This window comes from Monopterus albus, unplaced genomic scaffold (genome assembly GCF_001952655.1).
Source record: "Monopterus albus unplaced genomic scaffold, M_albus_1.0 scaffold236.1, whole genome shotgun sequence".
Classification (NCBI taxonomy): domain Eukaryota; kingdom Metazoa; phylum Chordata; class Actinopteri; order Synbranchiformes; family Synbranchidae; genus Monopterus; species Monopterus albus.
This window is the reverse complement of record NW_018128116.1, coordinates 10,783-26,298: the sequence shown is the minus strand read 5'-3', so window position 1 is coordinate 26,298 and position 15,516 is coordinate 10,783. Positions and strand designations below refer to the sequence as shown.

General features: G+C 41.9%; 3 protein-coding genes across 3 annotated transcripts in view; 1 reads left to right on the top strand and 2 right to left on the bottom strand.

Moving 5' to 3' along the window:
* Positions 1-569: 569 nt before the first annotated feature.
* aco2 (aconitase 2, mitochondrial) lies at positions 570-7,991 on the bottom strand. Its single transcript, XM_020620343.1, has 18 exons — positions 7,911-7,991; positions 7,631-7,736; positions 6,523-6,665; positions 6,030-6,288; positions 5,821-5,913; positions 5,560-5,718; positions 5,311-5,461; positions 5,060-5,164; positions 4,634-4,725; positions 4,183-4,288; positions 3,903-4,060; positions 3,722-3,795; positions 3,528-3,639; positions 3,139-3,417; positions 2,861-3,052; positions 2,396-2,528; positions 2,093-2,214; positions 570-1,993 (listed from the first exon to the last, which is right to left on the bottom strand). Exons 2-18 carry the CDS (start codon positions 7,664-7,666, stop codon positions 1,865-1,867), a joined length of 2,343 nt encoding a protein of 780 aa, XP_020475999.1. The 5' UTR covers positions 7,667-7,736; positions 7,911-7,991; the 3' UTR covers positions 570-1,864.
* A 381-nt stretch (positions 7,992-8,372) lies between these two features.
* phf5a (PHD finger protein 5A) lies at positions 8,373-11,538 on the top strand. The gene is made up of 4 exons (XM_020620345.1): positions 8,373-8,578; positions 8,912-8,935; positions 9,415-9,581; positions 9,834-11,538. The coding sequence occupies exons 1-4, from the start codon at positions 8,527-8,529 to the stop codon at positions 9,921-9,923; spliced, it is 333 nt and encodes a 110-aa protein (XP_020476001.1). The 5' UTR covers positions 8,373-8,526; the 3' UTR covers positions 9,924-11,538.
* The window catches only part of tefa (TEF transcription factor, PAR bZIP family member a), a 10,349-nt gene continuing 5,175 nt past the window's right edge, over positions 10,343-15,516 (bottom strand). The window contains exons 3-5 of the mRNA XM_020620344.1: positions 14,458-14,678; positions 13,160-13,371; positions 10,343-12,388 (exon numbers count right to left, since the gene is read on the bottom strand). Of these exons, the coding sequence (XP_020476000.1) occupies positions 12,367-12,388; positions 13,160-13,371; positions 14,458-14,678 (455 nt within the window). The 3' untranslated portion in view covers positions 10,343-12,366. The remainder of the gene's footprint in view (positions 12,389-13,159; positions 13,372-14,457; positions 14,679-15,516) is intronic.

The following is a 15,516-nucleotide window of genomic DNA, read 5'->3' as shown; positions in this document are numbered from 1 at the left end:
TCACATTTCCTTATTACTAAATATCAGAGCTTATTATTTTTTTCTGTTGCCCCAAAGGCTCCAAACAACTATAATGTTTTACAGCATCCAAAGTACGCAAGAGTCTGGGATCCATGCATAAGATCTGTGGATATTCTTAACAAATATCAGGGTCTGTTGTTTTGTAACGAGGAAACATGTCACCCAGTGCAGTGGTGTGTTTCCCTGATGCGTTTTTAATCACTTTTGAACAACAATGGGGGTCTATGATACAGAAGAATAAGATAATCCAAGCCCGACAGACATGAACACTGAGTAGAGGCAATGAGGATTGTTGAAAATACTACTAGCATTAAAAAATGGCTGACCTTACCCTTTAATACCAGGCTGTGGGCTATATTCAAAGTATCCAAAATCCTTTCTCTGTTGAAGTCAGAGAGACCTTTTTTTGTTTTTCTTCCAGATGTGGAAACTCTGTCGTATTGATACATCTGCATTACCAAGAACCTGTCACTCAAAATAGGATACAGGGATTCCTAGTTCACATTTACATGGATTATAAACACTTCATTGTTGAATGAAAACATTCTTTTTTAATCAGAGTTTTAATGAAGAGGATAGATCATTACATCACTGTATATTTCCACAAACATATTTCAGTCACATCAGTGGAGCCAATGTGAATAAATGAGAGCTGTGAATTCTTATTTTACAACCCATTGGCTCTTCTATAACACACACACTTACACTATATAGAGCCAGACATTTTACATACAGTGAGTTATAAGAGGTAAGTGATTCACGTCTCAATGCATTTTGTTTGCAGGGATGGGGGAAAACAAAAGGCCTGAACCTTTCGCCAGGAAAAAAAGTTTAAGTAAATAAACAATGGGTAAACCTTGTGATATGTTTTGAGAGATTCAGCTTGATCGGGACGGGAGGTTAATGACAGTTTGAGGGAAGAAGAGGGTAATGTGCTGCATTCTTACATTGTATTAAACTAGACAAGTCCTTTTGTGTAGTAGGAAGTGTCTGCAGTGGTTCTCAGTCCCACAGGTCACAGAATTAATGCTGGCTGAATCTAAATCTAAAGGAACCCACTTTATCTGTGTCATGCACCTGTGCAGCTCCCAGGATGCCTTTCAACAATACCTAGAAAACTGCTGTCATTTAGGTACTGCTTTGAAAGTGGGCATTTACATCAAATTAGCAGGGTCCTGTCCCTTATAGACAGCACACTGTCTCCTTGTGGCGACTAGGGGGCAGACAGGCTAACGGGGCAGATGAATGAATGAATGTGTTGCAACAAGTTTTGTTGAGAAACTCCAGCTTCACTTAAAACAGGGCCATGGATACAATCGAAAACAGTGGTTACCTAATCCAGAGTGGCCTTTAGATAACACAGGAGCATGCTGACCTGACTGTTCCTAGGTAGCACAGTCTGAAAGCAACAAGGAGACCAACTGCCTTCAACTGGCTCAGCTCCAGTATGGACCTGTTTAACTGCTGCAAAACCACTGGAAGCACATCAGCTGGCAGCGTATCATGTCACTGCTTCGATCAAAGCTCAGTGTGTTAAAGTCTATGTGTGTGTCTCCCCTTTTTGTACAACTGGCTCTGATCTCTAACACTGTTCAACTTTGAAACATAGCAGCTTACAATACTGTCAAGAATGATGTATGTTCCATCATCAACATTAGCCTGGCGATTAGTCAGGAGTAACAAACACTTCTTAGAGGTATACCAACACATCAGCTCAGGCCCAACTGTATGCTAAGGCAGCAGTTATTAACATCCTCCTGCCTCCCTGTGATCCTCACCTCCCTGTTCTCCCCTGAAAATCCTCCTTGTCCACATTTTCCCTCTTCATGCCTCTTCCTCAGTGCTACAGCTCCTTCATCCTGTTGAGGGCAGAGCCTGCCCGGAACCATTCGATCTGTGTCTTGTTGAAGCTGTGGTTGAGCTCCAGGGTCTCCTCACTGCCATCGCTGTGCTTAACGACTGCGGTCAGAGGCTGCAGGGAGAACGTTTTCTTCTCATTAACAATTGTTTTAAAAAAAATTAGGAGAAAAGCTGTAAGCAGGCAGCTGTATAAGGTGCTAAGCGCTCTTACCTTCCCTGGAGTGAAGGTTTTGAGGCCTCTGATGGAGATTTTGTCATCAGGGCAGATCCTGTCATAGTCTGATGGGTTGCTGAAGGTCAGTGGGAGCAGACCCTGCTTCTTCAGGTTAGTTTCTAAGGATAGGAAGGGGACATGTTTGTTAACACAGGCTGAATGATATGAAATAAAAAAATGCAAATGCTGAGGTCTATGACTTCACACCCTCACTACAGGTAACATTCAACCATTGCTGTGTTTGCTAGGGCTTCAAAGAGTTCTTTTCATATAGTGAATTTTTTACAGTTCACCCTGTACCGTGGATTCTAGCAAAGCTCTTGACAATGATGGCTCGTCCTCCCAGGTGTCTGGGTTGCAGCGCTGCATGCTCTCTGCTGGAGCCTTCACCGTAGTTGTCATCTCCGACCACAACCCATGACACACAGTTGGCCTACACAAAAGAGAATGGAAAGCATATTAGAAAAGACAGCGACACACCAAAGAAACATTTATCTGATGTTTCAGTGGGGCAAATAGGAAATAGAGCAATGTAATTCCTACGATTCTAGAAAGATCCTAATGGGTAAAGGGAAAAATGGAAGATGCGATTCTTTTTGAGCTAGAAGGTTTTAATGGAGGTCCACTCTAACTCTGTGCATCCCAACTGAAAACCACAACAGCGACCTAGGATAAATTAAGTGAGGAACAACTGGGAGGCTGCCAAAGAAGAGCAGCTTTGGGCCATAAACCAGCACGTGAACCGCCCCTCTCCATGGCCCTCACCTTGTAGTGCCGGGCCACATCGGGGACTCCTCCGTACTCTCCTGTCAGGCAGTTTTTGATCTTGTTGACTGCATCGTTCTCACTGTTGACTGCACCGATCAGCATATTGTTGGAGATATTGTCCAGGTGACCGCGAAACTTCAGCCAAGGTCCAGCAGCGCTGATGTGGTCTGTAGTGCATTTGCCCTTCACCTGCAAGGACAGAAGGCTAACAGGTAAAAACCACCTCCACTCCCTCTCTAGCCGCAATGAAAATGTCATCATCTCAGACATCAGACCTTGATGAGGACCTGCATGTCCTCCAGATCATTTCCACTCCATTTATCAAAGGGCTCCAGCAGCTGTAGCCGGTTACTCTGAGGGCTGACGTCCACCTTAAGGCTGGTACCATCAGCGGGTGGATGCTGGTAGGTGTCCTGACCTGGGTCAAAGTCCCTTGCAGGGAGTTCATCTCCGCTGGGCGGCTCTAGCGTGAACTTCTCACCATTAGGAGCTGTAAGGTAGTCTGTCTCTGGGTTGAAGTTTAATGTGCCAGCGATGGCAAGGGCAGTGACAATCTGAGGAAGAGATGGGAAGCACTTAACATAAAAATGTAACCTTCTGTATACTTGGCATGGTCAAAACTAGTGGACCAAGTGTTGAACATCTGTCTGTCTAGTAGAGTGACCTCGGGGGAGGTGACGAAGGCATGTGTTGCAGGGTTGGCATCATTCCTGGCAGTGAAGTTTCTGTTGAAGGAAGTGACGATTGTGTTCTTCTCCCCTTTCTTCACATCACGCCTGAATACAAACACATTAACTCAGACAAAACACCCAAGTTGAACTGAACTATTTTGACAATCTAAGTCATGGCTTCACCTACCTGTCCCACTGCCCGATGCAGGGCCCACATGCGTTTGCCAGAACCACGCCTCCAACATCAGCAAGGATCTTTGACTATGAGAAGACAAACACATTACAGCTTCTATTACTTCACCCTGGATAGAGGAGGCTCAACTCTGCTTTCTGTGTGTGTGTGTGTGTGTGTGTGTGCTGGCACTCACATATCCATCTCTCTCAATGGTGGCACGAATCTGCTCAGAGCCGGGCGTGACTGTGAACTGAGCCTTACACTTAAGGCCTTTATCCAAAGCCTGCTTGGCCACAGAGGCAGCGCGGCCCATGTCCTCGTAGCTGGAGTTTGTACAGCTGCCGATCAGACCTGTACGAGGAAAGGAACCAAACAGAATTACAGCAGAAACTCAGACACTGTCTTCTGTCACTTAGTGATGTAAATAGTATGAATAAAGCTGTACAGCAGATCTGTCCTTGATCAATTCTCACCAACTTTAACCTCCAGCGGCCAGCCGTTCTTTTCAGCCACAGCACCTATTTTAGACACTGGGTGAGCCAGGTCCGGGGTGAACGGTCCGTTGATATGGGGCTTCAGCTAGGAAACAAAACAGCACAAAGGTCAGACAACACTATTATGATGTGAACCTCTCACTTACACTCTGCAGTCATTTATTAGACATGTTGTCACGTGTTGAAAGACGTATAGAAAAAAATCAGACACTCATATTTGCACTATTTCCACCAAAACTGACCTAACAACCCATGACTTCCCTGATTCAACAGAACTAGAATCAAGCAGAAAAAAAAAGGTTTTACTGTTTCATTCATCTCAGAATAAATGTAAATTTGAATTTTCACTCATTTCATGTCACCCCCCCCCCTCCTGTTGTTTTTGTCAACTTTGAACTGTGCGATGAAGGCACCAAAGATAAGCACAGACCTCGTCCAGATTGAGTTCGATGATCTGGTCGTACTTGCAGCCTTCATCTGGTACCAGCAGGTCTGAGTATTCATCAGCCAAGGCAGCAATCTCTGAGACAAAACAATGACAGGGACAGTGTTGAGACACTAACAAGACATTAAATCTGATATTTATTACAAGTAAATCTTCCAAAAAATGTGTAAATATGAAAACAGACAGGGTATGTATTTGTATTACACACCTTCCCACTTACTCTACCATTTCATTTCACTGTAATCCTTTTTAAATGTTATGTCTGTTTGCATCAGTAGCTGGATCCAAAGCTTTTCTATCAACATTTATGGTCAGGGTTTCAATGCTGTGCAACATGACTAAGGTTTGAAATGCTTAAAAAAAAAAAAGAGAGAGCTGCACAGATATGGAAATTGCAAGCTTTGAACATACGCCCACGTCCAGTCTTCTCCAGGTAGGTCCTCATGCGGTGGTTGTAAGGGAACACAGAGGTTGTGGCTCCAATCTCTGCTCCCATGTTGCAAATGGTGGCCATTCCTGCACACGAAAATGAAGACATATTAGTGAGACCGCGTCACATTTTCCCTAATGTTATATGACATAAGGGCCAAACAGCTGAGAAGCAAATATAAGAATATAGTCAAGTGTAATGAAGTCAGGTGAGGAAAACATTTTAGACCGACCAGTGCATGAGATGGAGGCGACTCCTGGTCCGTGGTACTCCACGATGGCTCCTGTACCTCCCTTCACCGTCAGGATGCCGGCCACCTTCAAGATGACATCCTTAGGAGACGTCCAGCCAGAGAGACTTCCTGTCAGCCTGACGCCAATCACCTTAGAGGAGAGATCGAGGAGAAAACTGGTTAGAAAGTTCTGAGATGGAAAGAGAAACACAACAGAAATATGCCAACTAAGCACTTCATCCTGCTAACCTTGGGACACTTGAGCTCCCAGGGGATTCCTGCCATGACATCTACAGCATCAGCTCCTCCAACTCCAATGCAGATGGCACCAAGTCCTCCACCATTAGGGGTGTGGGAATCTGTACCAATGAGCATCACTCCTGGATAGGCATAGTTCTCTAGGATGATCTGTTTGAAATAACATTTAAAGATTAGCAGGCTGTCATAACAGTGGCTTTAACCAGTGCTATCTCTGGGGCAAAACAACATCCAAACTTTAATTAATAATACCTGATGGATGATTCCAGAACCTGGTTTCCAGAAGCCAACTCCATATTTTGCCCCAGCACTGGACAGGAAGTTGTAGACCTCTTTGTTGACTTCCTAAGATGAGAATCAAGAGGACAGCTCAGTTGCTTAGAAGATGCTATGTATGTATGTATCAATAAAGTCCTAGACTTTATCATTGCAACATGAAAATAATAAATAAGACTCCTCACCTTTGCCCTGGCCAGATCCTTTGCTCCTCCAATCTGGGCCTCAATCAGGTGGTCACAGTGGATGGTGGAGGGCACAGCCACCTTTGGCAGGCCGCTGCTAATGAACTGGAGCATCGCCATCTGGGCTGTGGCATCCTGCATAGCCACGCGGTCGGGATTCAGTCGCAGGTAGGTGTGACCACGAACGATCTCTTGGCTGTGGGGGTTATCGAGGTGGCCATAAACAATCTTCTCTGACAAGGTGAGGGGCCGGTTGAGTCTGGAAATAATATTTTTAAAAATCGTATTTTAATTCACATTAGATTGCTGTCATTGGAAATGAAGAGTCATTAAAGGAACAATATAGAAGGAACTAGTACAAAGCTGCTGAAGGCTGGTACACTACAGCAAAAGGTTATAACTATGATAAAAAACACTGGTAAAGGACAATCAAACAAACATTACAGTTCAAACAGTCACACAAATCAGAGCAAACACTAGTGAGAACACTGACCTTTTACGTACAATGTCGACGTTGGACTGGAGCTTTTCGTAGTTGATGAAAGAAGCGGGCTCAAAGCGGCTCATGGCCACTTGAGCCTTTGCTCTGTAAGCTGCTGATACATGCAGACGCCGTGCACCACGGCCCAGGGCCAGCTGGGAGACGGCGGCAGAAGAATGAACATTATCACAGAGCTGCAGACAAAACTAGAAGTGCACAAATTGCAACTCCAGCTCCAACTATTACTGACCCAAGAAGTTTTTTTGTGTATAAAATTATACAGATATGGAAACTGTAGTTTCATGATGGGAAGTTTGGTTGTGAATTCAACAGGCAGTTCTGGTTTATTATGTACTAACACTGTTGGAGAGGCTTTTCAGACTGAGGCTTAATCTACTGATGTTTATTATTCACTTGGTATTAGTAAAAAACACTGATTCTTCAGAGTGAACTCCTGCAGACATTTGTGAGACACCCAGTGGTCCATCATCTTGACAGCACACTGACGTTACCGGCCATAAGACACGCGTCCAGCTCACTTTGACAGAATGAACGAATTCCTCTCTCTCCCACCAAATTAATGGATAAGACTGTGTTTGTTGTACTGATTTCTGCAATTTACCAAACATATTTTCTATCTCTTACGCGTTGCGTGGCTGTGTGCCTGCCGAGAGCTCTAACCTTGTGCTTAACCTTGCACAGTGAGAGCCGCTGTACCAGAGTCGAGTTCCTGGTGTCCAGCACACCTGGCCAATAAAGCTCATTCTGATTAACATTATTATTAAACACTCGACTCCATTTCTAATAGTAGCAAAGCCACGTCAATTAAAGGACTGACCATACCGGTGATTACTTCACATTAAACGAAGACGTTCGCCGGACTTTATTAGGTCAGTGACAAACTAGCTACTGTCCACTGGATGTGTTTTGTGCAGTCGGGACACTTTGCCCTGGCCAGTAAACCCGTGACTGTTTCACAGATGATTTTTCCGCAGTAACCGCCCCGAGTCCTCTGGTTGGGTGAGATTCTCATCACATTACATGTATGCAATCGTAGTTAACAGGTGACACCCTTCTCTGGCTTATAAATATGATAACAATTGCCGTTTTTATCTCTTACCTGCAGCCGGGCGACAGTAAGACAGTACGTTGCCATTTTGTTCACTGACAAAGATGTGCCGGGTAGTAGTGACGTCACATATTTGTAAGCCGTGGTCTGGCAGGTCCTGTAAGAACAAAATATTTTTAACACCGTAACTGTTATTCAGATTATTTACAAAATACCACATGACTTAGATTCCTTAGTCTACTGTGTAATTCCTTTCTAGACTGAGTATAATATAAATTGAAAAATGAAATAATCAACAAAGAATTTTAATATTTGATTAACTTATACAAACCTGAAAAGATCATTATCCTTTTTGTTATCAGACTCAGAATCAGCTCTATTGGCCAGGTGTGCTGGACGCACGAGGAATTTGACTCAGTGACTCTCAGTGTGTATGTACAATCTGCTTCCATAAGGCAACGAGTAGACAAGAAAACCAGATTAGACTTAGAGAACAAAAAAAGAAAAACAGTGTGTATATACACACACAGTTTAGATGCAGTTTGTCAGACAGACGTATACTAAGGTATATTTATAAGGTGATGGAAGAACAGAGAACAGGTTCGATAATTCCTCTCTAGAACTGAATCAGCAGCTGCTGGAGCAGGTTGAACTTCCTGAGCTGATGCAGGACGTTCATCCTCTGCTGTGCCTTCTTGGTGATGATGCTGATGTTGGGTGTCTGCTTCAGGTCCTGGGAGATAGTGAGCCCAGGAACTTGAAGGACTGCTGTTACCGTGCTGGTGAGTGTGGTGAGGTGGGTGGGAGTAAGGCGTTTCCATTTCTGCAGCTGTGTAGTTTGGGTTTGGGGACGCTAGGTGGCGGTAATGCAACTCCGCACACGGAGTTTACAGGTCAAAGGTGAAAGTTGAACGAATTCAGTAGCGCTCGCCTTACGTTAGCCGACAATGGCTAAACATCATCCAGATTTGATCTTTTGCAGAAAACAAGCTGGTGTTGGTAAGTGTTAACCTACTGCGTTTCACACTTTATCAAATGGTGTTATTTCTGCTGCAGCTGGATTCTTTCATTGTTGCTTTGCTTGGGATAACGATAACGATAGCGGCTAACTTAAAGCATGGATTTCGATTTCATTGAGAGTGTGTTAACCACCGTGTTGGTAAAAAAAAATGAATAAAAACCTACAAATGTAACTCTCTAGGATGACATGTTAGTTTCACAGAATATTTAATAGAGAATTTTACTGTAGGCTGAACGTGATAAACGAAAAGGTTAATTAATCTAGCTGGTTTATAACCTAACCACATTGACTGCTTTGTTTTTATTTCTCAGCTATCGGGAGACTTTGCGAGAAATGTAAGTACTTACGTGTATGACCAGTATTACAGTCAGTTTTGTTTTAACAGACACGTGTTTAAATTAGCTGTTAAAGTTTATTTTTATCTTACCCGTGTATCCGTAATAGTAGCTAAACATTAGCGTGAGGTCTGCAAAGGTTTAACGTTAATCACAGTTCAGTTGTTTACACTCCAACACCAATCATAGGTTTCCTGTATTATACCATTAGTAAGTAGAGTTTAGAGTGTTTTTCATGTAAACTATGGCATTTTCCCATTACAGTTTGCTTTATTACATGACAAATGGAAAAGTGAAACATGTCTGTTTTATAATGTAACATTATGGTGGGGTAATTTTATTATTTTGAACCTTTTTCATTTGGCTTATTTAGTTGCTGTTTTTAGTAATGGTGAGGGCAATAATGAAACACAATTTGTTTATAATTGTTTATATTTTTGCCTCCTATCGTCTCATCCCTCATTTTCCTGCTTCCTCAGGTGATGGCAAGTGTGTCATCTGTGATTCCTACGTGAGACCATGCACACTTGTACGCATCTGTGATGAGTGTAACTATGGTTCCTATCAGGGGCGCTGTGTCATCTGTGGAGGACCTGGAGTGTCTGATGCCTACTACTGTAAAGAGTGCACGATCCAGGAAAAAGATGTAAGAATCCTTTGGCACGCTTTACTTCTTCTCTGACACTAACCAGTAGTGTCTAAATAGAAAAGAGACTGTTAAAGAATTTATTCAGGCCAAATCTAGATTTTTGTGCACTTGCATGTTGTGATCTAGAGAGCCATAAGAACAAACAGCACTTCAATTTAAATTGAACCCTGAATATAGAACATATATCCAGCTTCTTCAAAATGTGAATGTTTTTCCCCATTCTTACTCCTGTCTCTGTTGTCTTTACAGCGAGATGGATGTCCAAAGATTGTAAACTTGGGCAGCTCTAAAACTGATCTGTTTTATGAAAGGAAGAAGTATGGCTTCAAGAAGAGGTGAAGATGCTATGCAACAGTCTGTTGTAGTTTTTCAGCATTTGCAGATTTTCTTTAAAACCTCAAGAAACTTTTGACTTGACAATAAAACTTTTATATTTCTGTGTGTGTGACTGCTAATGTAAAGATTTTGAAACCCTCTCCATGCTCCCATTGTTGGGTTATTAGTCTCTGAACTAGATGCGGGCTAATCAAGTGTCTCCATAAACATATTGCCCCCCCCAAGATAAAAACAAGATTCAGTTGAAGCAAGTGTTTCCAAATGATCTCAACATTAAGTCCAGTTAATACATGTTCTGGATCTTTCTGTTATAAATATGACCTTTATTGGCAGCTGTTGCCACGAAAATGTTTATTAAATTTCCATGGTTTTGTAGAACTGTAGGTGAGCACTGCTACAAACCGAAGAAACAACCCTGCACAGACTTTCTAAGGCTTTATTTAGACATATTGTATATACAAGACAAGTTAGCCCACTAAAATACCACTATGTTTCTTTACAAAGATGGAAACGGGAAGATTAGGAAAAATCCTCACCGTTAACAGACGGGCCTGTTCCAGATAGAAAGCTGATGTAATCTCTATTCTAACAGTAAGCATTAAAAAAATATTGGTCTAGAAGCTCAATATAATTATACTAAAAAGATATTATGGTGAGTGAGATGTTTTGACTTGCATTAATGAGACGGGGGTAAAATTATTTTCACAAACGTTGGTGTGGATAATGGACAATCTTAATGTAGTTAGTTGAAAAATTACACTCTGCTCATTTTAACAAATGCAGAAAACATGCAAGAGCAGGCAAAGCTGTATTTACTGCATGTTATGTTAAAAAAGGAATGATTAGATTTCATTTGTAAATATTTTCTCCCTGAATAACATTTTCTTTCCCAGAAAAATAGACAATATAAAATTTATCTTAAATAAAAGTCAGTCTGACTATGAATGGAAGCACAGCAGCAAAGAACAGCTTTCCCTTTGTCAAAATAAGAGAATTAAAATTAGCCAGGGTTATGTTACAACTCGAATTCTCAGATGTAACATTAGACTGCACAATGCATTGAAACTGCATTAGACACAGAAGACACTTAAGTGATGTATGGGGCTCCTAACCTGTGAAACAGAAGCCCCAATACAGCCTGCATTTGAGACTTCCTGGTTTGTCACAAACATAAAAATTCATCTCACAGGTGTCAGAGAGAAGTGCTAAAGACGGTTTAGACACAAATGAATCATAACAGCTGATATATTTTGACCTCTTGGAGAACATTTAACAGATGCTGCAGTCCATGTGCTCTGACTACCTTGTTTTGTTAATTTATCTCAAGCTATTTAATTGTAGACCTGCTGTTAAGTACGAGCTGGGTGGATTTAATTAGGCCGTTGCTCTAGACAACACAGTGTGTTTTCACACAGCCCTAACTAACTGCCTTTAATAAAGCACTCAAGAGACATAGCCAGCAGGGAGGCAAATGTCAGCTGATCAACAAGAGGTTCAAGCTTTTAGTTTGGAAATTTCACTGCTCATAACTGAACAAAGCCCATTTAAAACTTGCTGGGTGCTGTATTGGAGTTCTTATGTCCTGGGATACTGAACAGATATGTAAAACTGATGGGGGAAAAAAAAGCTAGAAAGTGTCATTTTAGGTTATGACTATTTGGAGTACATGCATGGATTGTACACACAGCACTTCTGATGCAACTGATCAAGTGAACATGGCGACCTGCAGAAAACCAAGCAAGCGTCCTACTTTCTGAAGAACACAGCACGAGTGCAACAGTGAGACGTACACCGAGAACAGGGCCACTTGAAGAGACATGAAGAGAAGTGAACATGCCTGTGCTTTGGCCACGTCCCTGTAATTCCCCTGAAGAAGCTTACTAGAAATATCACAGTTAAACATTGGTGATCAAAAAGAAAAAAATCCCAGGTCTTCACATAACAAATTTAAAAATGAAAACAGGCAGGTGAACTTCTGAACTCATTTAAATTTGGAAAGAACTGGAGGCAACCTAAATCAGCTAATTTCCGATACTATGTTACTGTAATAACTAAGAATTTAGTCCAAGTTGCAGTCTAATATATATAAAATACAACCCCCCATAGTTTCACCAAAATAAATATGATAAATGGTCTCTTTCAGCCAAAGGCCTACAAAACACGGTAAAAGTACACTTCATTAAAGGAGTGCACCGAAGAAGTACTTGAATACCCCTTTTCTCTCACATGAACGATGAATATAAGTCACAAAAAAAAAAAAATATAAACCATATATCAGGTCTTAACATGCCATTGCACCTCCAAGAGGTCATGCCCTCACACACACTCCTCCTCTGCCTCTTCATCCTCTTCTTCATCTGACTGATTCTAGTGCTCTCATGTACCACCCCAAATGGTATTAATGTTTTTATTCATTAGAAAAATAAATGAATAAATCAGCTGGTGTCTACTGGTCTTCCAGCCCCGAGCTTGAAAGAGAAGAGAACAAGGATGAATGACAAGGTGAGGAGGAGAGAGGGAGACATTACACAGCGAGAACATGACAGGATCATTCTGGTAAATCAGCTGGCTACCTGTGATTTTAGTTTAAAAAAAAAAAAAACTCAGATTGTAAGTTTTAATATTTGACATAAAGGCAAACGGCATCACCGTGAGGCTTGTTGTACACTGGTCCATGCAACTGCTCTTCTCTATACTCTCGCTCAGTTTTTGCTGTTACCTTTCATAGAGGAGAAGCAGGCACAGCATTAGTTTAGTGAACCTGCATTGACCCACACGTTATCCATTCATGAGTCTGCTGTCACACATTATTTAACACACACGCACACACACACACACAATCAGGACAATCAGCACTCAACCCTTCTCTAGACAGCAAGCCAATAAAACGCCCTTTCATACGATGTAGTCCCATTTCTAATAGAAATGCCTGTTTGCCAGAGCCAGTGTGTCTCACCGTACTCTGGTGAGGAGGATGGTCAAAGTCAGGTCAGGTGATGCATTTACTCAGCTCACCCACCAATACAGCTTTAACCTGCATCATTCTGTCAGTCTTCCACCCTCTCATCTGTCTGTGTCCACAGCAACCGAGCATCCTCTCTTTGGTGCTGCATTTTGTTTGATGTCTAACAATCAGGACTCAACAATGTCTCTAACCTGACTTGTAAAAACTAAGTGACTGATACTGTGCTATCTGCTATATGGACATCCATTTAGAGTGTCTTTTTTTTGTGCCTTACAGTGGTCCAAATTTGGCCTCGTAGCGGCTCATGATGTTCTTGTATTGGCTGCACTCCTTGTGTAGCTCCGTGACCTCCAAACGTAGTGCTGTGTTCTCATGCTCCAGGAAAGCAGCTCGGACAGTGATCTGGTTTTCCTTTAATCTGCGAGCTTCACGCGAGCGTTTGGCAGCCAGGTTGTTCTTCTTCCTCCTCTCCCAGTACTTATCATCCTGGGGAGGTAGAGTACAAATTTTTTTTTTTTAAAAACAGCGGAGCTGAACTGAGTCAAAGAAGCAACACCAGACCCTACCTTGCTTTCTCAGCTCGGTTACCTGAGATAAACTGGTTTAACAGCCTTATGTATCTTTCTGTCAACGCATTAGCCCAAACCCAACTTTAACTGAGCCTGTAATATGGTCGAGAGCCAAGCTCCTTTGTGCATGTAACACAACGAGTCTTCTCTTGGGGAGTGAGGAAGAAGGAAAACATTGCAGACTATTAAAGTGCTGAGTCACTGTGAGTTGCCAGACCTCACAATAACTTGGCCTTATTTTCAAATGTTGCCTTCCCTTACATCACTTGTGAATACAGAAACTGGCCAGTGAAATTACAAGCCAATAATTAAGTTTCTTTAAGGAAATGAGGATATCGGGGTTTTCCTTGCCATAGAAAGGCTTAGGCACAGCACCTAAGTGTTTCTGCAGAGCACCTTAAGCCTAATGAACATAATGAGGCCCTTAGGTGACAAATCAGAATGAATGTAGGCTAAAAACAACAGGGAGAAATTTACGGTATGCACTGAAAAAAAAAAAGAATATACTTTTGACTATATGTACTATATTCCAGATTTCATCCACAAATATTAAGGATAATTGTAAAAGAAGAGGAAAAAAAACTCAAATTTTCCTTTGATTAATTTCAAACTCCCCAGCAACCACAACCCCCACACCTATGCCCTTTGAAAACTAGGGAAAACCCTGAATATGAAATTTCAGCTAAAATAGAACGTGCACAGGCCAAGCATTAGCACCTCAGCATGGAGTTTTACCCCGGTACACTGCCTTACACTTCAAAATTAAAAGCATGTTTTCCTCTTCTGCTTTGTTTTCTGGAGGAATTTCTGGAAAACAGCCTCAGCAAATGTTTCCAAATGTAAAATTCATTATTATAAAACCTTTTTCGAAGTCCTTTAAGCTTCAGTTTCCCTGTCCGATGTGGTGTTTAACATAAAACTGACTATGCTCCAACACAGTAAAACTAACTGCCAACAGTAACTTTTTGTGTTCAAGAGGCTCCCCTTGTCCTTCCCAGCATACCTTCTGTTCTTCGGGCACAAACACCTTCTTGGCCTTCTTGATCATAGGCTGTGGCTTGAGCTCATCTTCGGAAAACTTGTGTTTGCGTGGGTCAAACAGCTCGCCCCCAGGCACACTTGACAGGACCAGGTCAGTGGGATCTGGTTTGTAGTTGACATTGACCTCAATCTCATCAGGGTTGATGGACTCAGGAGTTGCTCTGTCCTCTTCAGTGGTCACCTCTAACCAGGCAGAAGAGAAACACAAGGACTGAAATATTAGACAGCTGAAGGTCAGTGACACAGTCAGCTCAGCACCATGGCATGGTTAAGCCAGTTCCTATGCATTGATGTAAATGGTAAATTAAGAAGTAATGCTCCAGCATCACAGCACATCATGTTTGCTTGACATCTGAGCCAAAGAATTATATGTAAATGGATTATGACAACTGATTGCAGAGAGTGTTATGCTGACATTCAGGACAGATGTGGTTGTGTGCAAACATGAACAACAACCAAGTTACAAACATTAGGCCCTAATATTGGATAAAAGGTCTTATTCACTCATGCTAACATATTTATATCTTCTAATTAGATCAATTTGCTTCTGATATACTGCTACAGTGAGGAACAGAAGTATTTGAACACCCTGCGATTTTGCAAGTTCTCCCACTTAGAAATCATGGAGGGGTCTGAAATTCACATTGTAGTTTCATTCCCACTCTGATAGACAGAATTAAAAAAAGATTTTCAGGAAATCACATTGTATGATTTTTAAAGAATTTATTTGTCTTGCACTGCTGAACATAAGTATTGAACACCTGAGAAAATCAGTGTTAATATTTGGTACAGAAACCTTTGTTTACAATTACAGAGGTCAAACGTTTCCTGTAGTTCTTGACCAGGGGCCTATTTCAAGAAGGCGGTTTTGTCGAAACTCAGAGTTTGTTAACCCCGAAATGAGGGCAACTCTGAGTTTTCGGTTTCAGAAACGGAGGTAACTTAAACCCGTGAAGCGGGGTAAGTTAAACCCGTTTCACAAAGAGAGGTAATCTAAACTCAGAGTCAGTTACTATGGCAA

Bases quoted from the DNA above. Each gene is read 5' to 3' on its own strand.
- aco2 (XM_020620343.1), bottom strand. From the start codon at position 7,666: ATGGCAACGTACTGTCTTACTGTCGCCCGGCTGCAG. The intron at 4,726-5,059 runs GTATGTTCAAAG...GTTTTGTCTCAG, and splicing joins GGAGAAGACTGGACGTGGGC to AGATTGCTGCCTTGGCTGAT. The intron at 1,994-2,092 runs GTAAGAGCGCTT...TTCTCCCTGCAG, and splicing joins AAACCTTCACTCCAGGGAAG to CCTCTGACCGCAGTCGTTAA.
- phf5a (XM_020620345.1), top strand. From the start codon at position 8,527: ATGGCTAAACATCATCCAGATTTGATCTTTTGCAGAAAACAAGCTGGT. The intron at 8,579-8,911 runs GTAAGTGTTAAC...TTTATTTCTCAG, and splicing joins CAGAAAACAAGCTGGTGTTG to CTATCGGGAGACTTTGCGAG. The intron at 9,582-9,833 runs GTAAGAATCCTT...TTGTCTTTACAG, and splicing joins GCACGATCCAGGAAAAAGAT to CGAGATGGATGTCCAAAGAT.